The following is a 26,996-nucleotide window of genomic DNA, read 5'->3' on the forward strand; positions in this document are numbered from 1 at the left end:
ATATATCTTTATGATCGGACAACCAACGATCGATCATAAAAAAATGTTCATAATTTGCATGTGCAATTCATACTCCATTTATATTGCTCCTGTGAACGAATAATTTCAAAAATTGTATTATGTTATGCATGTTTTTCACAATTTCGATTTAATACATAATTGCGTTATCAAAGAAAGATATTGACAGTCTGTATAATAATGAGTGAGTAGGTTTGCCTAAATACTTGGCGACATTTACACAAATTTTGTGTTTATGTTGGGCTGCGTGAAGAAGTCAATAGAATATTTATTTGACATTCGGCTTAATGCCCCCTCTCTCGCCGGGGTCAATAAAATGAAAGCCTTTTCTTGCCTTCTCGTTAGGCCGCCCGCTTCATTCGGCAGTCGACACCCCTAACTTCGAAACGACGCCATACATTCTCCCTGAAGGAAGACACCCTAATATTCGCACCTATTCAATGTAAGCATTGACTTGAAACTCACGTTCAGCCGCTAAGTACGTAAGTCGGTATTTATTCGGTTAAAAAAAATATATGACGAAGAATTATAATATATGGGTAGGAAAGAAGACATTTTTTAAAATACTGAACACTCATTACAATATTCGTTGCATATGATATTATTTATAATATACGACAACTGTTTCGCATAAATAGGTAGCATTCTTTATATTTAAACTAGTGTACACTTGTACACATTCAAATGTGGTAACAATATGGGTGAATTAGTGTCTAAAAAAAACATTCTCTTTTCCACTTAATTATAAGTGGAAAAAGTACAAAAAAATGTTTTGTTAAATTAAATTAATAATACAATGCATTTCCACTATGAAACACAATAAAATAAATTTACTTTTTAATACCTATAAACTTAAATGGGTTGCTATGCTACATTATAACTATTGTAAATAGTGTAATGCCGTGTTTCATTAAAATTCAATTAACTTTTTTAAAAATACATATATTGAATAAAAATGTTTCTGCTTCCACCTGTGTAACATTCAGTTCGTTAATATGTAATTTTCAGTCAAAAAAATATGTTGGACCCCTGAAAAGAAGATAATTAATATTTTAATGCGATTGTGAGAAAACTATACTTACACAGAATATAATATTTTGGTTTATATATCAGTCTCTTGATTGTACTTAGTTTAAGGTTGTGATCGAGAATTTGCGAGAAATAATTCGAAAAAGTGAATCTCGAGAAATAAATTTTGCGAAATTTCGTGAATTCTAATTTCGAGTCGGCTGGCAGATAATTTTCGCCGAACGTGTTAGAAAAAGAAATAAACACATGGATTTCTCGCAAATTTAATAAACCTATCGCGAATTCTCCATAGTTAAATTATTCTTGAATTCAAGAATTCTCGAATTTCGAGAAATGAAAACATTCTACATATTATAGTGTATAAGATAAAATATGGTCCAAAACTGTCACGTTTTTAATACGCCATCTGGTGGGAATCGTAGTTTAACTTTGAATTATCACTTCTTCAGTTTTTAACAAAACAAATTAATATCTTATTTGTCTGTAAGCTTGTTGACACACATTGATAATTGTATTTTGTTTGTAACTTGAGGCCTCATTCAATAAATATACGACTATTTTTCTTGAATGGGGTCGTATTCGATGACAATCTAAATGTTAACATAAATTTATTTAATTCTGTTACATCATTCGGAAAAATCGCAACAGCGGCGGTAAAACATTATTCTGCCTTTGCTTTCCAATAAATACTTTTGCCAAATCGGATAAGAGAAAGAGAGAAGTCACCGGTCCTTGCTTTGATTGTGAGCCGAATTTGCCAAAGATTTTTTCGCCCTGGGGCATATGAAAACTCTCATAGGAAAAATAACGCTGATTCAATTTCGTACAGTCGTTTTATTTGAAGGGTATAATATACATGTGTATGCAATCTTAATATAACTTGGTTATTATAAAACGTAGGGCGGTAGGTTCTTATATCAACATGACAAATATGATTAATTCTATCAGTAGGTACCATTGACTACCTACATGCAGTACCTATATTATAATATATTACTAGCATTACTAGCAAAAATACATGTTTGTAATATATTGTACATTGAATAGTGAATTGAACGGTTTTTACCTAACATCCACCGAGAGACGCGGCGTGTGAGCATATCGCGTTGGTGATTTATCTAAGCGGTATCTTTTTTCATGTGGTTCGTTTGATACCCTTTGACGCAAGCTATATCAAAGCGATTGGGCGGGGGTAATCACAGATAATACATACCTGTACAGTAGTAGATACAAAGAATATCCGCATAATAGGAAACGTGTATTGGAATCATAAAATCACCGCCCGAGTAAATGTATTTGAAACTGAAAAGTCGGGAATCTTGATGGGAATCAGACAAGGTTGCACGTTGTCTCCGATATTATTTAATATTATGTACCCGAATACCGTCCCAATTAATAATTTTCAATATGTAAAAGACGTCGAAACTGGTAATAATTTCCTCTATCGAGTCAACCATGTGAGAAAATGCACATGTAGCGTCCCTCTTAATCCCGTGCGTAGAGCATTGGCCTTTCATCCGAGGCCTCTGAGTTCGATTGCCAGTGAGGTCACAATATACACTACTACCAATATGCCTCATGGTATGTTGTAGTGCTAAAAAGAATATAGTATATATCAAAAGCGATGAATTTATTTATATAAAAAAATACAAATATTTAGTAATTAACAATTACGTATGATAAATCAAAATTACGTATTTCAAATGTATCCCAACGATTAACTTATCGTAAATATATCATCATAATATGTAGATGAGAGGTGTTAACATAACGTAATGTTATATCTTATAAATTATTTATACCGACGATTGATTGGATATATTAATATTATGTACCCGAATACCGTCCCAATTAATAATTTTCAATATGTAAAAGACGTCGAAACTGGTAATAATTTCCTCTATCGAGTCAACCATGTGAGAAAATGCACATGTAGCGTCCCTCTTAATCCCGTGCGTAGAGCATTGGCCTTTCATCCGAGGCCTCTGAGTTCGATTGCCAGTGAGGTCACAATATACACTACTACCAATATGCCTCATGGTATGTTGTAGTGCTAAAAAGAATATAGTATATATCAAAAGCGATGAATTTATTTATATAAAAAAATACAAATATTTAGTAATTAACAATTACGTATGATAAATCAAAATTACGTATTTCAAATGTATCCCAACGATTAACTTATCGTAAATATATCGTCATAATATGTAGATGAGAGGTGTTAACATAACGTAATGTTATATCTTATAAATTATTTATACCGACGATTGATTGGATATATGTCCAATCTATAATGTTGCATCGTTCGTTCATTGGTGGGTTGTGCAATTGTCTGATTTGGGGTTTGCTACCTGAATTCGCGCCGGGATTCGACTTTGTAAGTATAAACTATAAAGTCGAGTCACGCATAAAATAAAGGTCCTCGAACTAATGCTTTTCAAAACGTGTGGCGGTTTACGTCCCGCCGGGAAGTATTTGAGGTCCTCTTTCTACTTTTTACACCTGCGGCAGCCTCTGGGCCGGGGGTGGGGGACTGGTGACTTGGGCTGGGACTCTGTGGGCCATCCGGGAAAGTGCTACGCCGCGAGTCAGCGCTCGCTTACTTCGCAAACCACAATTTATTTATTCTCCCACTAAAAGTTTTCAAGAATTTTCTGCAGGCTTAGAATATACTATGAAGTATTATTTTGCGGAACTCTTAATAACATGTGTTAATAAAGTATTTACCTTTTCCACTTCTCCATTATTGTTCTAGATAACTTGAAAACAGTTTTCAAAATACAATATAAAATTTTCTTTACAGTATCAATTGTATTTTTTTCATATTCGATAGTCAATACCTATTTATGAAGCGATATTTGAGAATAAAGTATCAACTACTGCTAGCTAGTGTGTCAACAATGAACGTTAAAAAATACCACCGACTGATGTTTGATATATTATATTGAATTGAAATTCTAACTTTTAGAGTTGTAAATACCATTCCTCCGGTATTCGTTTTAGTAAGTCGCCCTTTTCTTAACCATCACCATAGTTAAATAATATGAATACATAATAGATCCTGAAGATGGCGGAAAGTATAATAACCCATGTTATTAAAATCGATCAATATTGAATAATTAAAAATGATTATAAATAATTTATTTACTGTCCATATAGGAGGAATGTTTATTTATATGAATAAATAATTACACAAACTATATAACCACAGAACAAATTAATAAATATAATTCAGATGGGCTATCCCCGATATACTACATTTTGAAGCAGGGTTTTGAATGTGTAATATCCTACGAAAATGAATCACACATTATAGACGTGCAATAGTGTTTATTGCAACCTTCAAATACACCAATATTGAAAGAGCGTCAGTGCATAAACCGAGAGCAGTTGTCAGAACAAATGAATGACGTATTCTTGACACGTGTTTAATTTTATCCCATATTCTTCCACCCTCGAGTTTGTTACTCCACATCCGTTAGATATTTCAGTTCCCATTAATTCTGTGTTCCCTGTATAAAATGTAAAATCATAATTAATTTGCCAGTTATCGATTTCCATATAAACGATTAATAATATTTATAATGGATTGTATTAATTTTATATACTATAGAAATCTAATATATAAAAAATAATATTTGTTTGGGGGTTTGTTTGTTTGTTTGTTCGTTTTGAATGCACTGCCATACCGTTCATCCGATTGCGATAAAACTTTTTCAACTTATTGCTTGCACTTTCGCGAAGAGTATAGGCTATACAAATATATAAAAATGAATGTCTGTCTGTCTGTATGTCTGTCTGTCTGTGTGTCTGTCCCGTATGCGTTCCTATACCATTCATCCGATTGCGATGAAATTTTGGTAAGTGGTTGTATGCATACCCATGAAGGTTTCTGAATTAGAAAAATCATCATCTTCTTCTTCTTCTTCATTCTATTTTCTTTTATTCGTATGGTTCCTATACCATTCATCCGATTGCGATGAAATTTTGGTAAGTGGTTGTATGCACACCCATAAAGGTTTCTAAATTAGAAAAATCATTATTTTCTTCTTCTTCTTCATTCTATCTTTTTTTATTCGTATGGTTCCTATATCATTCATCCGATTGTTATGAAACCTTCATAAGTTGTTGTGGTAACACCCGTAAAGGTTTCTGAATTAGTACAACCATCTTCTTCTTCTTCTTCTTCTTCTTCTTCTTCTTCTTCTTCTTCTTCTTCTTCTTCATTATTTCTTCTTTTATTCGTATGGTCCCTATATCATTCATCCGATTGCGATGAAACTTTCGTCAGTGGTTGTGCCAACACCCGCAAAGGTTTATGAATTTGTACAAACATTTTCTTCGTCTTCTTCATTATATCTTCTTTTATTCGTATGGTTCCTATACCATTCATCCGATTGCAATGAAACCTTCGTCAGTTGTTGAGATAACACCCGCAAAGGTTTCTGAATTAGTACAACCATCTTCTTTTTATATTCTATCTTCTTCTATTCGTATGCGTTCCTATACCATTCATCCGATTGCAATGAAATTTTGATCAAGTGTTGTGCTCACGCCCGCAAAGGTTAATGAATTGATAAAACTATTTTCTTCATCTTTTTCTTCAATTCTATCTTCTTCTATTCGTGTGCGTTCTTATACTATTCATCCGATTGCGATGACATTTTGAGCAGTTGTTGTGCGCACGCCCGCAAAGGTTTTTGAATTAGTACAACCATCTTCTTCTTCTTCTATTCGTATGCGTTCCTATACCATTCATCCGATTGCAATGAAATTTTGATCAAGTATTGTGCTCACGCCCGCCAAGGTTTCTGAATTGAGGCAACCATTTCTTCTTCTTTTTCATCTATTCTATCTTCTTCTATTCGTATGCGTTCTTATACCATTCATCTGATTGCAATGAAATTTTTGTAAGTTGTTGTGCGCACACCTGCAAAGGTTTCTAAATTAGTATTATATAAAATACAAAGTTCGTTTAATCCAATTTTGGTTTGTTAGTGCATATTAATAACATTAATAACGTTTGCGTATTTTGGATTCGATTTTAATTTAGTGTTCTTTTGTTTGACCTTTACTCCTATTAGAATTATTTTCATATTGATATATTGTATTACACAGATATTTTAATATTAAAAAAATAATTACCTCTTATTATTTTTTAAATATCTAAGATAAATATAACCACGAAGCGACCCTGTGCGAAGCCGGGTACTTCAGCTAGTACATTATAAAAACGAGACATGAAATCTTCAATGAAGAAAGAAAATTTTACCGAATATATTTTTTGTGAATCACTCGTATCTATATTATAATACAAATGGCTTTGTATGTGAGCAATGTTCAATTATTCTGTCACGTTTCCTCTGTTTCCTGTGGTGAATAATGTAATGCATTTTTCTAGAATTGGGAAAACTTTTAAAAACACACCTCGCGGTCGACTAAATACTTTCTCGATCGCGAGCTTTTGTTTCAGAAGTTTTTTGTTATTGTCCGGCAACTTCATCTTGGCTACGTGGCAAATCTGTGAACTACGTACAGCTAATCGAACTTCCGGTTTCAAATTAGGAACGCCCCCAAATTTTTCATTACATTTTTGACACTTCGTATTGGACGCATCTATCAATTTACGTAATTTGAAGCTTTTTATATTCAAAAGATGTCTAACACAATACGAAATAATGTTAGAATTATTATCAGTAAACTTTTGATTTATTGCGAAGAAGAAAAAGAGTCGTATTTAAAAGGTGAGCCTATACAATACTTTCAACAAGCCCATTTTACGGGTTCCTGTCATGTCAGGTATGTCAAAATTCAGTGTTGTAATACTAGAAATATTTCCCCAAATACTGGAAATTATGTTTGTATATTATAAAGTTATGTGTATCGTAATCTATTTTATTAATATTTTTAGACGTATAATAATTAAGTATAAATGATCATTAGTTAGTTAATGAATTGTCCTTGTATTTTTAAACCGATAAGTATGTAGGTACATATTGTTTTAAAATTTATGTAAGGTGGATATAATTTAATTTATAGAAAATTATTTTCACAGTATGTGTTTCTACAACAATTTTACTAAAAATACGATATAAAGACATTTGTAAATTATAAAACATGTGAATGAGTCATCAATATAATATTGAATATGTTATATCTTTTACTTCTACTTTTTTAGTCTATTTCTGTTTGTGTTCTGGTTATTTAATTAATAAATACCTGCAGCAATATTATCAGTTAATGTGGGTTCAATGATACATTTCCTTCCAAATTCAATAATTACGCTATATTAATTAACCTAATATAATAGTAATAATTAAGAGGTGAAATTATTTGAAAAAAAAATTCTATTGATATTTATTGAACAATAATTAGGCTTATAAATTAATGTACTTATAAACTTACTGAGAATAGAATTGATATAAACTTAAAACCTAATTTCGCGGGATATGTTTTCTCAAAAAATGACAACACTGTGAAATATTCTATTCGCGACAAGGGCGACTTCCTGTTTTCGCCTAAATAATGTTGTCGTACAGTAGTAAGGAACACAACTTCGACTTGGCCCGGTGCCAATTTTCATGCCAGGCTTTCGCGTCAGCAAAAAGGTGTGCGACCACAACATACAGCACGAAGAAGCACATATCTCTTCGTCTGCGTCGTCCGCGTCGCAGTGCTGTACAGATGTACATTGCCTGTCTACCTTTCTGTTCTCCGCCTGTTTTCCAAAGCATAAATAACTGAAACGCGCCCCTCCTAAATATTATTTTTATAGGTCTCTGAGAAATTGTTGGCGTGTTCGGGAAACGTGAAATCATTACTCACAGTCATAACTAATTTTTTTTCTATTTTTGTATGCTCCATACTAATAGGGTCGTTGTTTTTGTAGTATAAAATTTAACAATATAATACATTATCTCAAGTGTTTTAGACATATTATGCCGATGATTACAGTGTACGTATTTATATGTTAGTCCAAAGATTTCCAAAGTGTGCGCCTCGCTCCAAATTAGAGGTAAATCATTCTACAGTGGAGGTAGACCATCCGACATAAATAGTGCACACTAAATGTTGTCAGTCAAACGTATTTGTTTTCATTGAAGTAAGACTACAATGTGTAGATAGTGTTTGTTAGTTTTTAAATTTCAAGTAAACCCTGCCTAATCCAAGCCATAGTAGATAATAGTCAAAAGATATTCTTTATGTATTTGTTTAATGGGATAATTTTTTATATGTTATAGATGGAAGGTATTTTTTTATCGATTATGATTTACGCAGGGCTTAATGAATTAAAAAAATACTATTTAACACGATTTGTACCTAATATGTATTTCACATTGACTGCTGGCTAGATAATTACTTTTTAATTACCACATTTAAATAACATGCTAATTATATCGAATGTCCATCTTAATCGTTACGCGCTGGGCGCGTCTTTAACGTCAAATGTATTAATTCATCGAAAACAAATAAGTATGACTGAAAAAATTGTCGGATTGCTCATTGAAAATCTAAACTATTATGGTTTGAATTAGCCAGAGTTTAATTAAATTTTAAAAACTAACCAGCACCATCTGTAAATTGTATTCTTGGTTCAATGAAAACAAATAAGTATAACTGACAATATTTAGTGTGCACTATTAAAAGCCTACCTTACCAATCGACACTGAGTTGTACCGTAGGTGGTTCGCAGGTGTACCGGCATCGTTTGCCACAATAATTGTTCCAATACCACTACCACTGCAAATCGCTTTTGCTGTAGCCATGGTGCTACTGTAAAATGATTTACCCTTACCAGGGTGCCTGGGTGCCCCCGTTCCAGTAAATCCTAATTGAATGCGATGTTACTCGGACACAATTATAAATTCGTATGCTTTGGTGGCTGCTGTCTTTATGAGATAATGGAATCCACAGGAAATATTCACATAAAATATATCTGAATGTAGTCTCGAAGTGTGTAGCGAATGTGAGACTTGATTTTTTAAACATTTTCCCACTTCTATTACGTTTAATGTTTAACGTTATAATGAGATGTCAAAATTGAATTACACATTCGATTACGAAACATTGAATACGATTAAATTTATAATACTAAGAAATAGAAAATAATTAATTGACAACAAAGAAACAATGCATGGTATGTTTGACAGCCTCTAACCTCGATCTGATTATTTTATCTCCAGGTTGGGTTTATATATTCATTTGTTTACAAACATTTTGGGGTCAAACAGTTGGGTATGGTATAGCAGAGTTTATTACTGTATTAAAGTTTTAAAGATTAACTGTGGTTATCTCATGGAAGTTTGTTTACTTTTAAAAATATTGTAAATTGTTTTTTTCAAAATTAGTAAGTATAAGAAATCTAATATTATTAAAAATTACTTAGGAAAAGCCACGGCCATGACGTAATCACTTTGCACCGTTGTCAGTATCATTAATTTGAAAGCAACGATACCAACACATTAGTGCAGGATCCCATAGACTTCTCGTATACATAATATGCGGAACGCATTCTGACAATTGGAATAGGTTTTAGGGGTCACCAAGATATATAATGTCGATGTTGCCAGGCGATATTAGTGGTCAATTTTTTTTTTATTGAGGTTTTAATTTTTTTTCTTATAACCCACCAAAAATTGTTCCGAATTCTTCAATAAAACCAAGACCGAATCAGGGATTGATTGAAAATTCAATAATTGTACCATGCCATCGGCATGGTCGTAGAACGGTTCGTCCCATTTGAAAAAATAAAAATAGCGGGTAGTGCAATGTGTTCAAAATTATCGATTCTTAGGATCCTCCTTGGCTTAAATTATTTTATTTAGTAGCATTTTTGTATAAAATCACCCAGATTGGTTTCTTTACTATATATATGCATATGACATTAGTTTTAGTATTATGGTTAATCCAGAAACAGTGTAGGTTGCATATATGGGTAGGTGAATAAATTAAATAACGATAACCACTAACCACACTAAGTACACATTTTTATTAAAAAAAAGAAACAACAAGTCAAGTGTTCAAACTGCTTTAAGTAAAGTATCATGATCACAGTTTTTACAAACACTACTTACACATTTGCACAATGATATACATGTCAAAGCCGATCTCTTATAACTACATGATAATGTACGGCAGTTAGAATTACATTTGCATGGTTTAACTAAATAATTTGTTAGAGGTTCATTCGTGATTAATTGTTTTGGATACAAATTATTTTCTCGTAACTTATAGCCAAGTTGTAGAAATCAATAGGCTCAAATAGTGGATCAGGTGAGCTTTTCCATAAATAAACTTGTGCTTAAGCCTTTAAACATTGTAAATACAATGAATCATATGTGCATATCGCTCTTGACAAATTTAAACTAAATTCAATATTTTGGGAAATAAATTTATATCGAAGTTCATCCGCTGTTGTTTTTTGTTTATAAATAAGTAAGTGCAAACTTTTTCCAGGTCTTGAAACTGCTGTGGTCTCCAACAATCCATTTCATAAAGCTTAAAGTGCATCTTGAACAAAATTCATTAACGAGATGGTTACAGCTTGTTTTTCTGTACATATTCGACTAGTGGTGTCGCAGCCGGTTAAAGAATGTAATGCTGGCAAAATATTTTCGCCAAGAGACTCAGCTGCCAAATGGCATCCTAAAATAGGGGATTTCTTCTGAGATCCCTGAAACCATAATCCACGAATTTTATTCCAGAAATAAATGCCTAAGATTAAAACATCTGTATCGGGACTGTAATAATCTCCAAATTTGCATTCTTACGGCATGAAATATATGACAGAATATTCTAGAGTCTGCTTCTAAATGATTTTGATTTTAAATCAATGGCGTCAGTGGAAATTGATCCCTTCAATTTAAACTATAGTGTGTGGTCGTCAAATCCACCATAAATGTACAGCTCACTTTCTTCGTTGATTTTTGCAAATGTGAGGCATTTTTGCAAATAAATTTAAAAAGCTGTAATTTATTTTAAGGGCTCACAAAAAAATCTTTGCAATTAATCCACCACATCTAAGGGACGATCACCAAGGCTTACATATTATAAGTATTTACACTGTTTAAGAGCTTCAGCACAAGTTTATTTAAGAAAAAGCTCATCTGATCCACTATTGAACCTATTGATTTCCTACAACTTGGCTATAAGTTAGAGAAAATAATTTGTATCCAAGAAAAATGACGAATGAACCTCTACCAAATTATTAATTAGTTAAACCATGCATATGTAATTCTAACTGCCGTACATTATCATGGAGTTATAAGAAATTGGCTTTGACATGTATATCATTGTGCAAATGTGTAAGTAGTGTTTGTAAAAACTGTGATCATGATACTTTACTTAAAGCAGTTTGAACACTTGACTTGTTGTTTCTTTTTTTTAATAAAAATGTGTACTTAGTGTGGTTAGTGGTTATCGTTATTTAATTTATTCACCTACCTATATATGCAACCTACACTGTTTCTGGATTAACCATAATACTAAAACTAATGTCATATGCATAGATATAGTAAAGAAACCAATCTGGGTGATTTTATACAAAAATGCTACTAAATAAAATAATTTAAGCCAAGGAGGATCCTAAGAATCGATAATTTTGAACACATTGCACTACCCGCTATTTTTATTTTTTCAAATGGGACGAACCGTTCTACGACCATGCCGATGGCATGGTACAATTATTGAATTTTCAATCAATCCCTGATTCGGTCTTGGTTTTATTGAAGAATTCGGAACAATTTTTGGTGGGTTATAAGAAAAAAAATTAAAACCTTAATAAAAAAAAAATTGACCACTAATATCGCCTGGCAACATCGACATTATATATCTTGGTGACCCCTAAAACCTATTCCAATTGTCAGAATGCGTTCCGCATATTATGTATACGAGAAGTCTATGGGATCCTGCACTACATAAACAAGTCGCCTGCACTGCCACAGAAATTTGACACTATTCTACGTTACATGATATTTTATAAAATTTGAAGTATTATCTCGCCATAGGAGGTATGTAACACCTCCAATAGAGATGTTTCCTAGCGATATAAAAGCTGTTGTGGAAAATAAAGAAAATGGTTTAAAAATACTCCAAAAGAATAATTTGTATAAATTCACTCGGATTCCAACTCATTCAAAGTCCTATCTTCCCCTATCTTTACTTCGACAAAGAAGGATAGTCTAATAATTAAGCTATCTTGCGACGGTACCTAGGGCACTTATATTCACTATAATAATTATTATTGTCGATATGAATATTCTGCGGTAGTTATTATATAAACCAAATATCTTTCGACACCCGAAGTTTTCGAGGTAGCTGTGTCTAGTTTGTTTTCAAGATTTGAGAGACAACAGATTCAAAACACACACTTTAAAAACACAGTGTTATACCATATAATTATTAATTACATATCTACTTACCATAACTTACGTATCGTGTTTGCTCGACTTCAAATTGTCCAGATGTTCCCTGTCTTCTATAAGAATAATATTGTACAAATTGTTCTTTTCAAATCACCAATATCTTTTCTCAGCAGAATCCTGGAATTTTCGTTACTGCGCAAAAACTGAGAATCATAATAAATTTTCACCTAAAAATACGAGCACAGAATTTACAGCATCCTTCTTTGCCCGGCGTTCTCGTCGATCAATGAGTTTTTCTATTTATTTTGATGGCAATAAAATATTTTCCAGTCAATCGAGTTGAACCCTCTTCTTATTACGAATCGTTTTAACCCTTTAGCAGCTACACCTGCCATATTAGATACACTAAACTTGTAATATTACGTTTGATCGCATAAGTTTTAACAATTAAAACGTAAACGATTTATTCGTTAAATAACAGTTTATCAGAATTCACATAAAATTGACAATTATTAAACAATTAATTAAAATGACATTGATGAAGTTTAATTATTAACATGTTTGGGAGTATATAATATAATTTTTCACTCGCGTTTCAGTTAAAGTGTCGCAAATACCATCGGTTATGCACCTAAATTCACTCGACAGATAGTTTTGATTTTATTTATCAACGTACCAAAATAAAGTTTATATACAGCTCCAAAGCTGACGTGTAGCTATACTTCGGTTGTCTACAGCTGCATCGCCTTGTCTTGAGAAATCCTTGAAATTATAACTTGAACACAGATTAATTATAAGAAAACAATGTAATACATATTTGTCGTTATTGACAATTGAAAAAATCTTGAAAATATTATATTTAGGTATACGTATCTAATTATCTACTCTGTCGAGTTTTTTATAATTTTCGCACCTGTGTGGAAGGGTCTTAATAAACATCTTTAACGAGGATCGAATATACCACTTTACTTAAGGGTTTGGTGTAAAAGATAGACAATTCAAAAACAGTACTGAAATATCCATTCCCTGGATACACACACATTATTGAAAAATACAAATTAGCTAGGTAACGAGGTTCGAATCCTGGGCAGCTTACTAATCGGATTGTTTATGAGATTATGAACCATTATTATATAATAATATAAATACTGGTTTACATCGATTCATCAAAACTACACAATTACCAGAATTAATGTAGAGTCAAAACAGATTTAATAATTTATTTTATATGAAACTAGGTACATGATCTTTTTAGAATTTTTAATTACTGTAGTTTAAAATGCATTTTTCGATTAAAAATATTAATCACATGTCGTTAAAGCCTCAATTACATTGAGCTTCTTTACGAGCTGTTTATTGGCGAATTTACAAACTGCCTGTAAAGTCGCCCAGTGTAATCATCGAATAAGCTAATAAGCAGGTTGTAAACACACAACCAAGAAACGCCCACTTTTAAATTCGCCAATAAACAGCTCGTAAAGAAGCTCAATGTAATTGAGGCTTAACAATAAAATGGTGTTATATGCAATTTTACCGTTGATAATATTTGTGAATATTCCGACCAGACAAATTTGTTTTCGTTGCTTGCTTCAATTTTTTAAAGGAACGAAGTGCCAATCGATAGCATTGTATTATTATGTTTGAAATTAATTGACCACTTTTCAAACTTCAAATTATCAATTTCGACAAAAATAGCAGATATCGTCAGAATGCGTATGTGATGTTTATTTTTTCATGTCTTGTATTGTCACAATTCCGTAGATAAATACAAATGATTTCAAATTAAACGCATTTTGTTTTCTAGGAATATTGATTATTTTTTTAAATAAAAGAAATATATTGTACTATTGAATTGTTAAAATTACAAATGATTTCAAATTAAACACATTTTGGTTTCTAGGAATATTGATTTTTTTTAAATAAAAGAAAATATATTATAGGTACTATTGAATTGTTAAAATTCCACCCAAAAACCTTCGAGAAAACTTAAACAAGAACTATTCAAAGAACACTCATTTTATAATAGTTATTGAACGCGTATATTTGAATTTAGAGAATATTTATGTACCTATCTAGTGTTTTTTAATTTGTATATATTTTTTCTCTTTTTATTTAGTTTTGTTTAATTACAAGTTTCGTAATCCCATCATCAGATGTCCCTATTAAGTACTACACTCCGTTCTAAGGAAAGAAGAAGTAAAGATTATCACGATGCGGCACAAGAATTAATGGGTTTGCGTGCAATGTTACTTCTTAGTAAGAAAGATGGACACGTCACGTTATTATTGGCGGGCAAAGGGTTACCGGTGAAATGAAATAATTTAGTCGCCTGCCACTTGTCGAATATCCCGATCAGGATTCAGCGGGCTCGCTGAACTTACGGCGTGCGATATTACCTTCGGAAAGTTGCTGAAAAATTCATGCTCACCTGTTTACCGTTCTTTCAGTTTTCCTTGGGGCATTGATCCGGATTTTATCGTTTCGGCCTCAGAAAAACGTGAATTATTGATAGTAAAAACGTCATGAAATGTACGTTATCTTTATTTATCGATTGGGAGTCTTTTAAAATGGTGGAATCAGTTCATTAAACATCATACAATAACATATTTCAATCATGGGTCGTTTTAAATTAAACCAATTTTGATAAAAATTACAATACTTATTAAAAAAAAATATCTACGAATACCTTAAGCAAGTCCAAATGTCAGTTTTGAATGGACGACGGAGACTGGGAGTTGAATTACTAAGATGGTAAATCATAAATGAGGCGAGGTCCCCCAAACGTATTTATTACAAGAAAATTTTAACTGTATGACCACAAACTGAACACAAATCAAACTTAACTGCTGAATGCACGTGGAATAACTGTTTCCACTTGTCGCACAACAATAATAATTGCGTAAAGGTTTATATTTGCTATATTAAAAAAACAAAACGCTCGTCAAAAGTCGATGTAAGTGACAAAATACAGCTCGCAGCGGACCGAATCTCAGGTACATGAGAAAAACACCTGCCAGTGCCTTTGTGTACTTTTCAGCCAGGCTTTGCTCCCAAAAATACAAATATACAAAATTAACCTGGCGGATTTTATTTTGTTAAATCTAAATCACAACGATGCATCAGCTTACAAGCCTTTCCGATGTATTGTTATAAAGGTGACAGTATGTCGTGTTGATTAAATATGTAACTATGTGGTTTTAACCGCAAGCATAAGCAACATTATATTGTTATGAATAAGGTGTATGCATGTAAATAATATATGAGGAACATGGGGCGGATGATTTGGCCGTCAGCTTTCAGCCACTCCTCTCGATATTTAGCGGCACGTAGAGCCTGCGTTAGTGGAAATCTTGTAGCATTCATGATTTGGTTCTTACATCTGGATGGTCTCCCTCTTCCTTTCCGATTTTCGAACTGACCAAATACTTAAGTTTCCCCAAATTTCACCTGTGGACTATATGACCAAAGAATTGGAGAGTCTGACACAGATAATCTAAGGAGAATCTGTCTTGAATGTGGACTCCTCGCAACTTTTAGCCCTTGGTTAGCCTACAAGCGGCCAGGTCGAGCGGAGCCGAAAAATGTATGGGGACCACCATGAAAGCGCGGGGAGTGAGCGGTAGACAGTCTGGCCGCTCGTCGAATTTGCAGCGTTTCCAGCGGCTTATAAGCGGTGTGTCAAACAAAATTGACTGTTCCCCTCGCCCTTCGTTTGCCCGACTTCCAAAAACGTCTGCAATCGGTAGCGTTGGGAAGCCGCTGCTATATTTAATTCGGATCACAAAACATTTTGTGTTTTACGCGCGTCTTAGTTTGCTATTCATTTTTATTTGAAGGAAAATACCTACTAAACCCATAGTATTATAAATTACACTAGCATGTACCTATACTTTAAGTTTTTTTTTAAATATGTACAGGTATAAATAATCTAATCCATTTAAGTTTTGTACTATGTATTCCATTTGAGTCGTTTTGTGCGACCCGGTTTTTGACTTACGGCATCTTCAGGTACTATGCACACTCACCAAAGGTAAATAAACATTATCAACAAATGCAGTTAATTATATCTTATATACTTAATAAAATTAATACAACAAAGTAGGTAAAAAGCTTATTACCTACCTATTGAGTCAAGATTACCTACATATTGCCTGAAGATGTTGAATGCAGAGATGCCGAATTCCTCCAACTCACATGTACTTGTACATACAAAAAATAAACCACTAATATTATGTGTCATCAGTCACTGTTATCTTCAATAATAATTGGATAGGGAAATAGATATATTGTTATTTTTATTAGGTACGTTGGTAGTATTCTTTATTGTGGGGGGACCTCAACATCAGTCAGTGAATCGGCCTTTCAAGTCTCTAAACCCGCCACTGATATAGGTAGACTGATGAAATTTATTTAAGTTAGTTTTAGATTTAAAATACACATTAACCTTGATTTGATTTATATTGAAATAATAATCGTAATATCGTTTTTTGAAATTCATATCTGGAAACTGACTAGTACAAAAAATCTATTTATGTTATGAAGACGATTTCAAAGCATGAAAAACATAAAGTTGTTTTTTGGAAGAAGGTTGGTTGGGGACCACATGTTCGGAGCACAAAAAGAAGACGAAACTTTAGTAAATTGGTACCAATAAGCTGCTGTTCTATAAGTTGTGTTCTATAAGATTTTCATCAATCATTACATCATCCAGGAGTTTTTGAGTTATGGCCACGGAGCACAGAATTCCCAATAAATATATTTTTTTATGTTTTTGAACTGTGATAAATATTTCTTACTTTAACACTATCAGGCTCAATCATCGTAGTGCAAGGAAAGCACAAGGTCGCGCCATTTCCCTCGCCCCATCGCCATCATCCCCGGTCCAACCGCTTTGTGTAGGTGTATTATTAATTGAATAAAACATATTTTATTGTATGTGGTGCATATTGTTTCCAATATGTATAATGAATTACTTATTATTAAAAATACAAAGGAATGTTATAACAGTAGGTATGCACATATACTATGGTTTCATTCGTATAGTTATATCAACAAATACGGAAGAACGAAGTGCAAAAAATACGCTCGATATTCAAATAATCTTCAAATACAAGGTAACTATGGAAGTACATAAGTAGGTACGTATTTATGTTACACTTTTTCTTTCACAGTTCAAATCGTGAATGTTTGTTCTGTTCATTAAGATATCATACGTGAAAAACGAACTCCTTTCGAGATGACATAACATCCGAGAATGATTTGATAAAGACATACTATTTAATATTATTAACTGGGTAGGTACTGAAAATACGTAGTTCTAGTTTGAAGTCATTATGTATACTAACTGAAAACACGGCTGTCTCGACATCACTTTTTCACATAGGTAGGTACATACATACATACATAATAGGAACGTCATCCAACATAAGAAAAAATATTATAATTAATGTTTGGTATCACAGACCACAACTTTCAACTTGCAAGTGTAGACAATAGTGTTAAAACTTTTTAATATTATAAAAATGCAATATATTCTTGAAAAACAACAAAATACAAAGTTATTGTGAGACATGTTTTCAAATATCGGACGAAATTGGTGGTAAATTAAAAATATATGTCGTTCGTTCGCATCTCTGAATAAATTTGACCTATTCTGAGCGAAATAGAACGAAAAATAAGTAACTGCTAATAACTTAAATGTTTATGATTGGATGCGAGCTGATAACAAGGTAAAACATTTAACAGAGCAAGGTTCCAATAAATTCGGCGAATGGCTGATAACCGTTCCTCGTAGGTAACCAAGTTTCTTTGCCAGCCGAACTATTTGGCGTATTTGGTCCGCGCACTATGTACGATATAAAAAATGTCTATAGGTATAGTAGGTACGTCCAAAATACTGTGATTTTGAATGGTCTCGGAAAAAGTTTATTTTTAAGTAAATACAAATACTTACCTACTATAATTAAGTTATTGAAGACATTATTATTATCATATTACCTCCTCCAGTGTATTTTTTTAATTATGCGGAACAAACAATGAAATATTATTATTTTTTTATATTGTTCGCGACAAAATTATTGTGTTACGGATAAAATAATAATAATACAGACTAATAATAATACGCGGCACGTCGATAAATTTCTTATTTTATTGCACGGCGCGTCATATTTCTTTTCAAAACCATATGTGGTCAGTTCTATGAAACCTTTTATTATTTTATTATATTATTTAATTCTGAATAAAATAATATTTAATTAACTTATACCAGATTTCATACAATATTATAATTCACGTTTCAAAAAATGCGCTTGTGCGTTACTAAACATTTCAAAATTTTCAATTCTTATTGTTTTTTTAGTAGTTCGGCATTTTTATGGTTTGGTTTGGTTTGGTATGCTGAAAATTCACTGTTTTTGTGAAATACGGGATTTTTACATACACAATAAAAAAAATCCGGCTTCTGTGTGGGAAATTATATACTTTAACCTTATTTTGTATATCACTTTTGATCTAGTGACTGTCGGGCTATGTAAATTATTTATGTTTATTTACAAAATATTTTTAATATTTAACTTTGCGTGTATAATAAAATTAACACTTTATAAAATTACACTTGTTTACGTAGGCGTGTGTAGTCGAGATCTTTCAATATGCCGACATGTTCTCAATAATTCTTCTTCTTGATCGTGCACTCATGGCTGAGGATCGTGACCAAATTTGAATTTCGTCATCCTTTGAGCGACCAAGACTTTTCATCCTTCTCGATCTTCAGCTTCTCTCAGGGCAGAATGGATGGTGCAATAATTCTTACTTGATAACAAATTCACAAATACTAAAAACGTTGTGGAACCGCCATCAAGTGCCGAGTTATGCCAAGTCTCAAATCAAGATAAATAAAAAAAAACATTATATAAACAGTTTTAAAGTTGCATATCAATTCTTTGCAAACATTTGTATAAAAACAATAATTCATAGATAATATTTTAAACAAATGTGCACTTTTTTGTATTTCGCCACGAATAGAAAACGTATGCAAACGCACAAAGAAACATGCGACCGTGGACGTGTCTATAGATGTTGTTTCACTAAAAGTAACGCCGTGTGGTCTCGACGAATGTTGTTTTGGTTAAATCTCATACATTTGTATGATACGGGCTGCCCAGACTACATTTAATTGATAACAATGTGTGAAGGTGAATACGTGCGTAGACTTCCAAATGTTTGTAACGTGCATTTGTTAAGCGATATAAGTTTACAAACAAAGTGGGTATTCTACAAAAAGATCATACAATACCTTCTGGTTATAATCCAAATAAGTCTGTTCAGGTTCTCAATTTCATTAAATATATATTAAATAAATATTTATATTGAAAAGGTGAAGTGCCACTGGCTCAAGCCGCTGGTAAAAGACGCTCCTACGTTGGACAGGCAAAACATTTGGAGCGGATAATTAGTCTAGACTTCAACGCGAGTCGCATGAGCGTCTGTACGCTAACCGCAGCCTTAGCATCCTTATACAACACCACATTTTAAATTCGTCTATCCTGTATTTCTATTCCATTTAATGTCTTTGAAGCTGGATTGTTATATCATGTCAGATCAAAATCAGAACTCAGAATCAAACACATATTGAAAATATATATTATATTCACGGCGTCTCTAAAATTGTTCACGGGTTCATTTCCACGTTTGGCAATAGCAATAGGTTCCGTGTAAACTGAGTACCTACCTATCTATTAGCTCTCAAAAACTAATTTGATTGACTTCAGTGTGACATCGTTTTATAATAATATATTCAAATGTTTGTTTCAGATTAATTTAACCATCTCTGTGTATTCCATTGTTAATGTTGAATTCGTTATGTAGTAATTTAATTTATTGAATAACCCAATTATTGTAGTCGGTTAGTGAAGTGAGGAAATCTTTATTTTAACCACTTTTTGTAGCGACGACGTTCCCGACGAAAATTGGATTCGCCAAGTGGCTGCCTTCTCGCCCGCAGCTCGATTAACGGTATTATTTTGCCAAATACGTCGTTACGTAACGTAGTTACCAACTGTAATGAGATTACACTCGTGAATTATTATTTTTTCATGCAGGTACAGCCTTAACAAGTCGCGACGTAGGTACGCTTAAAAAGGCACTAATTCATTTTTATTTTATTTCCCATTGCTTTTATTCTTCCCTTTATTCCGTATCCGTAGTTATTTTCGAATATTTGTTTTTACTCATTTGAGTAAACATGTTTGAAGTAAAACTTCGTTACGGCAAATTCTCCTAAATGAAAACCACATACGTCAAGAAATACCATAAAGACACAAAGTATTATGGCAGCGAGTTGTGTGAGAAGGTATTGGATTCAAATATAAACGAACCCAAAAAATAAGGCAAATTTTGAATATGAAGTAACAATATTCTAAACAAATGAAATGGATTTTCCTGTCAGTTCAATGAATTGATTAGAACGTACACGCTCATATATTATGTATTATCTACCTATATAAATCATTCTTCGGCGTGAGAACAAGGCAATATTATCATAAAACCACAAAAAACAAAATTTTTCTATACGTAATTTACTTGTGATTTTCTTCGGACTTTAATACGATTCAAATGGTTAATTTGCATTGTAAAGGTCATTCATTATTAAGTTTTACTTTACCACGAATATAGGTAGGCAGGCCACACACAATTGTTATATTTGGGGACACGCTAGGGCTGATGGTATTTATAATATGAAAGAATGATAAATTATTGTACCTGTGGGTCTGTTCTATACACAAGGTGACTATCGACGGTAGTTTATTATATTTATGTATTGAGGCGATTAATTTATTGTTACAATAAGTTAACCGTCTAAACACTCTAAACTAAACTGTCAAAAAGTGCTATGTTTTAACAGCTCCTCTCTTGGCTGTGTTAACTTTTAAAGCGAGATAGACAGTTTTGACGGCTAACTTATTGTAACAATTACAATACCTCAATACACATATATGATAAACTACCGTCTGTAACCGCCGATAGCCGCCTTGTGTATAGAATAGACCCACCAAAGTTGGTATGGTCAATTTGAATGCGTCAATACGTCCTCCCGTACAATATATTTTTGTCGTGAACTATGTATCTACCATCAAATAATAATTATTATTGTATAATGGTTAATTGTGTATAGTACAGAAAAATGTTCCAACGATTCATATTATGGTATAAACCAGCTGCGCTTAATTTCAAAACTATGTTTCATTTCATGGTACCTACCTACATTTCTTCTTTTTGATAGTAAAAAGTGATGATAAACAAATAAATATGACATTATCTATTACCTACCGTGGGTCATATTGTACTCCATAGAGTGGAGGTTTGTACTTTATTTTCCGAGGAATTGTTGAGGCATTTGTAGAACCCATTATATTTTTTACGATTATAAATTAATATATTATGTATGTTTTAAAATATAATGTGGTTTGTATATCTAATCGTTTATTGTTTCTTTATAGGGTCGGGGAAGTCATATTCCATGATGGGCGGCCAAGACGACAGCAAGGGGGTGATCCCCCGGCTGTGCGATGCCCTCTTCGAAAGAATCGCGGTTCGGCAGACGCCAGAGCTCTCATACAAAGTGGAGGTGTCCTACATGGAGATCTACAACGAGAGAGTCCACGACCTTCTGGATCCTCGCTCCACCAACAAGCAGTCGCTCAAAGTACGAGAGCACGTCGTGCTGGGACCCTACGTTGATGGACTCTCTAGGCTCGCCGTCACTTCTTTTAGGGTTAGTATATTATTATTAGGAATTTTATCAACGGTGCCGGAATACGGAAGAAAATATTACATTGGATCAAGTGGAATTCGAATACATACAAATATAGGTAGGTACATATCTCTTGCCGGGGTATTTCATAATAACTGCACAACTGAGGTATTTTCATAATCCGTCGATAATGGGCGGCTACATTATTCTAGATAGTTTTAGAAAACTCTGTAGTTTGGGTTAGAAAGTGGAGAAATTGGAGTGGAAATAGTTTTCATAGCAAACACTAAAACGTACTTACTACATAGGTAGGTACTTAATAAGACGAAATTTCGTATGTTTAATTTCAAATAAAATCTTGAGTTTCCTGTAATTGAAATGCGCTGTAATTTTCTCTGTAATCTTGTTATATTATTTTTTCTCTTAGAATATTGGCTATGTACGTGTTAATGTTTTTGCACTGTAATCATATTTGCAAAATGATAATAATACAGACTGAGAAATTCGTACACACTTTCTTGCTCAAACACATTTACTGTTTTAATATGATCTTTGTTAGATGGAGCTGGCGTTACCAATTTGGTATAAAATCACTGAGCGCGAAGACGAAACAACCTTATTTTCATTATTTAGTTATAATTTTATCAGACATTTAATTATATTGACGTATAATTTCATTAACTGTGAGTATAAATTTAATTATCACGCCATCTGTATGTGGTTATATATATTTGTCTCTTCTTATTTTAGGTGAAATACGTAGATAGATTCAGAATCTTATAATATGTAATATCGCTTTCAATTTATAAGCACTTATAAATGAATCTATACAAGTAATAATCGGCAAGTATCTATAAAAGTCGAGTACTTATAAACATTTTGAAATTAATTTTAAAGTAGACAGCCACTTACAAAATCATTATTTTTAATATTTAAGTATGTTCTTCCAAAAGAAAACAGTGCTGTTACCTGCCACTGGGCACTTCGGCATGCTTTTTATAGGCTTGTATATCAGAATGTAATTTAAAACATCCTCCTTATTGTTAAAAGTTAAATAAATAACAGCAGACAACAATAAAGGCCCTTTTACATTAACGCGCTTCGTTGTAATTTAGAGTGTCGTTAAGTGGTTTTCGGCCCTGCTATTTTGGCGATATTTCCAGTTTTCAACGACAGTTTTCAAATATATTTGTCGGGTTTTATTAAAATTTTCACATGCTAAACCGTCAGTATTGGAACACGATAAAACGGAATAATAATTGAATGTCTCTGGATATAAATCTCTCGCAACTTATGGAACAGTACGTATGTACGCAGTTATATATGCATTGCGTAAAACAGATAGCCGAGGGAGATTTTTTCGTGTTTAATCAATTCGACGAAAAAGTGATTGCATCTAAAATCAAACAAGTGAAAGCACGTACAATAATTCTGTCGTCTGCTGAATCCTCTCGACTAGAAATTTGTCACGAAATGCAATCAGACAGATTGCATTAAAATTCATCAAATACACTTAACGAATTATACGCTTTGTACATATTGTCGTCAAATTTAAAACTTTTCTTTCGAAATAATTCTTTTTATATTTAATATGATAAATTCTCCAATTCAACCGTTTACATCGAAAGTCTATATAGTTGTTTTAGTGAAATAATATTCGAAATAAGTATTGTAGTAAAATTAATATGGTAAATTTGAATAAAAAATAGTTAAAACTTCTTGTTTTGTTGATTCCGAATAACTGTGGCAAATAACTGCCTCAAAGCTCTTAGTTTGACAATATTGATTAATGTTGTGAAGGAGCATGTGGGAAAACTTTTCGATAGTTTTTCACCATTTTATGGTTCGACCTCTCGCCCCGGTTTGTGATGGAAAACAAACAGAGGCGGGAAAGTAAAATCGCGCCCCTTAACGGCGGCGGCCCCTTTCGAATTGGAAAATGCCCCTTTGCCTGAGCGAAAATGAATTATTCAAAGTTAGTTTGGAGTTGGCCCGCGGAGACTGGGACCGCCTCCTCAGCCCGTGAATCCGCAAGGCCTCGCCGCACCATCGCCATTCGCTGAGAGAGCCATGCTCGAGTTTTTCTTCTTGCAGTGATAAACTGCTCTTCGAGTGGGATGGGGCGTTTTAAACTTTATTTTCGTTTTTTAGTACTTACCAGAATATTCTAAACTGTGATCATTATAAATCAATTTAGTAATCTCATTAAATCTGTATAATATTTATTATCAGAAAAGCCAAACAGATTCAGGTTTTTCTTCTCAATTTTTTGTAGGTACCTAAGCAAGACAAAGAGTACTAACTATTAAAAAAAAAGTGAAGGGTTCATGTTGATGACCTTTCGCGTCTTCTTTTTCTGCCATACTTGTAATGATTTTGACGATCATTGCTTTGCTGCTTTGAACAGGGTTGGAGTGCTGACCTCAAATTAGTTTGCTTAAGTTCCCTGATTATTTCTTTGACCTTTTTCGTCTTTGACACCGGCTCAACATTCGTAAATTTGTCTTGCTTGCTGATACAGAGTACCTACCTATGCGTCTGTATGCCCACATTTCGAAAACTTCATGTTTTAATAAAATTATGGAAGGGAAGGTCTTTAAACAGCATATTGAAAAAAATTGACTTCGAAGTAAAGCGGTATTTTTGGCTACAGCAAGGTTGATTAGATGAACATCAACCAAATACAGTCCCATACAGAAATGATTTATTGCATCCTGAGATTCCTGAGTAGGGATTGCAATATCGAATGAAAATTCCAATACTGGTATTACCTATTGAATACCGGTATTCGTGAAATATTGAAAAAAAACAGAAGTATCTACCAATAAATATATAGATATAAAAATCTCTATAAAATTTTAATATTTTATAGCAAAATTATCTAAATAGGTACATATTTTATATTATATGAACTTTAAAAAATGCAAATACCTAGTAGTTGAACTACACTTTCTTTATGATTATACAAACAAACAGTATTTAACCGGAATTTCAGATACATCTGCTTAAAAATACACCTGACAACTTCTAAAGCCCACGAGAAACTAGCGAAAATATTTGGATAAATTAAAAATTACGGAATTAGGTACCTACTTACCTTTGGTGCAAATTTATTTCGTATATCTGCACGCGTCATTGCTGGTCACAAAGGAAGTTGAAGGGCAATGGATGTAAACCAGACATCGCATAACCCAAAAATAATACAGTCTTTTTACACTTTTTATGTTAATTAATAAATTTTGTTTCCACTTTCAATACCGAATATATCGGTATTGTCTGATTTTTAAAATCGGTATTTCGGTATCTAAAAATACTGGGATACCGGTTTTAAAATACCTGTATTGCAATCCCTAATCCTGAGTAGTGAATGACATTCAATAAATTATTCTTATCATATTGGACATACATAGACATTGATGATAGTTGCATATAAATGCATGTTTCAATAGGTACCTATAGTTAAAAACTTAGGCTAGTTATCATTTGAGTTTGGAGTCTTATAGGGCTTATAAAGTATGTACTGATTATTTATTTTAATATAGCGAATTCTCAGGTGTCACCAAAATGTTCTATTGCAGGATATTGACAACCTGATGGCGGAGGGCAACAAATCTCGAACAGTAGCAGCGACAAACATGAACAGCGAGTCATCTCGTTCACATGCAGTTTTCTCCGTAGTTCTGACACAGACTCTTACCGACATACGATCAGGTGTCTCAGGAGAAAAGGTTTCGAGAATGTCTCTGGTTGATCTTGCGGGATCAGAACGAGCTGTCAAAACTGGGGCTGTTGGTGATCGACTCAAAGAGGGTTCTAATATTAACAAGTAATTAAATATTTATATTAAATATAAATAATAAATAAAAATAAATATATTAAAATTAACATATCTTATTTTATATGGTAAATATTATATTTTTATATAATTGATGAAATATTGACTGTGCTGTTCTTTTGTTAATTAAAAAAAATATTTTTCTAATTGGGAAGAACAAAATCACTTCATCATGCGTCCACTGTGGTGCAGAACAATCGCTACTTGTTTCGTATTGAGTTTCGCTGGTTGGAATTTTGCAGCTAGCTGAAATTTGCATTTCTTAATATATGTATTTGTACTCGATACATTTACTTAATGGATTGAATGAATGGGTAACAGCCAATCTATTAGTCCTTAAGATATGTTTACACTATGGATGTCCATAATATGCTATGTTTTGGAGTGGAAATGTGTGATTTACCATTTTTTCATATAGAAATACTGCAAAATACTATGGATGATCATGATTCCTCCTACAAAGTAATGCTGCAATGCGTCATGGTTTTGTATTTTTCAGATTCTCATTATTTGATGTACTTCTTACCTCAATGTGTTTTAATAATCCTAATTTTTGATAATGCATTGTTGTTGATATTTTAATCAAGTGGTATAGTAAATAGTACAAAACTTTAATCATTTAGAATTTAAATTCAAATTCCATCGAGTACCCTCGGTCGATAGTATTAACAATATTCTTTATTTTTTAGATCTCTAACAACGCTCGGGCTTGTGATATCAAAACTTGCAGACCAGTCATCAGGGGGCAGTAAAAACAAAGACAGATTTGTCCCTTACCGAGACTCTGTATTGACCTGGCTTCTTAAAGATAACCTTGGAGGAAACAGTAAGACTGTCATGGTGCGTAATATATTTTTTCCCTTAATAATATTTTATTATTATTTATAGAAGCTTACATTAAAATTACAGGTGAAACTATGCTTTTGAATAGGGATGGCGGCGGACCCATGACAATTTCAATTTTTTTTATTTTTATTGAAACTAATTACCAGATTTTGAA

At 32.8% G+C, this 26,996-nt stretch overlaps 1 protein-coding gene across 2 annotated transcripts in view; it reads left to right on the plus strand.

Moving 5' to 3' along the window:
* Khc-73 (Kinesin heavy chain 73) overlaps positions 1 to 26,996 on the plus strand; it is a 313,669-nt gene that overhangs the window by 260,291 nt on the left and 26,382 nt on the right. For both annotated transcript variants that reach the window (XM_085947188.1, XM_085947189.1), the window contains exons 4-6: positions 21,908 to 22,182; positions 25,740 to 25,987; positions 26,686 to 26,836. In XM_085947188.1, the coding sequence (XP_085803314.1) occupies positions 21,908 to 22,182; positions 25,740 to 25,987; positions 26,686 to 26,836 (674 nt within the window). The remainder of the gene's footprint in view (positions 1 to 21,907; positions 22,183 to 25,739; positions 25,988 to 26,685; positions 26,837 to 26,996) is intronic.

The sequence above is a fragment of the Rhyacophila brunnea genome, unplaced genomic scaffold (assembly GCF_057557595.1).
Source record: "Rhyacophila brunnea isolate RB1 unplaced genomic scaffold, BYU_Rbru_1.0 scaffold_2, whole genome shotgun sequence".
NCBI lineage: Eukaryota > Metazoa > Arthropoda > Insecta > Trichoptera > Rhyacophilidae > Rhyacophila > Rhyacophila brunnea.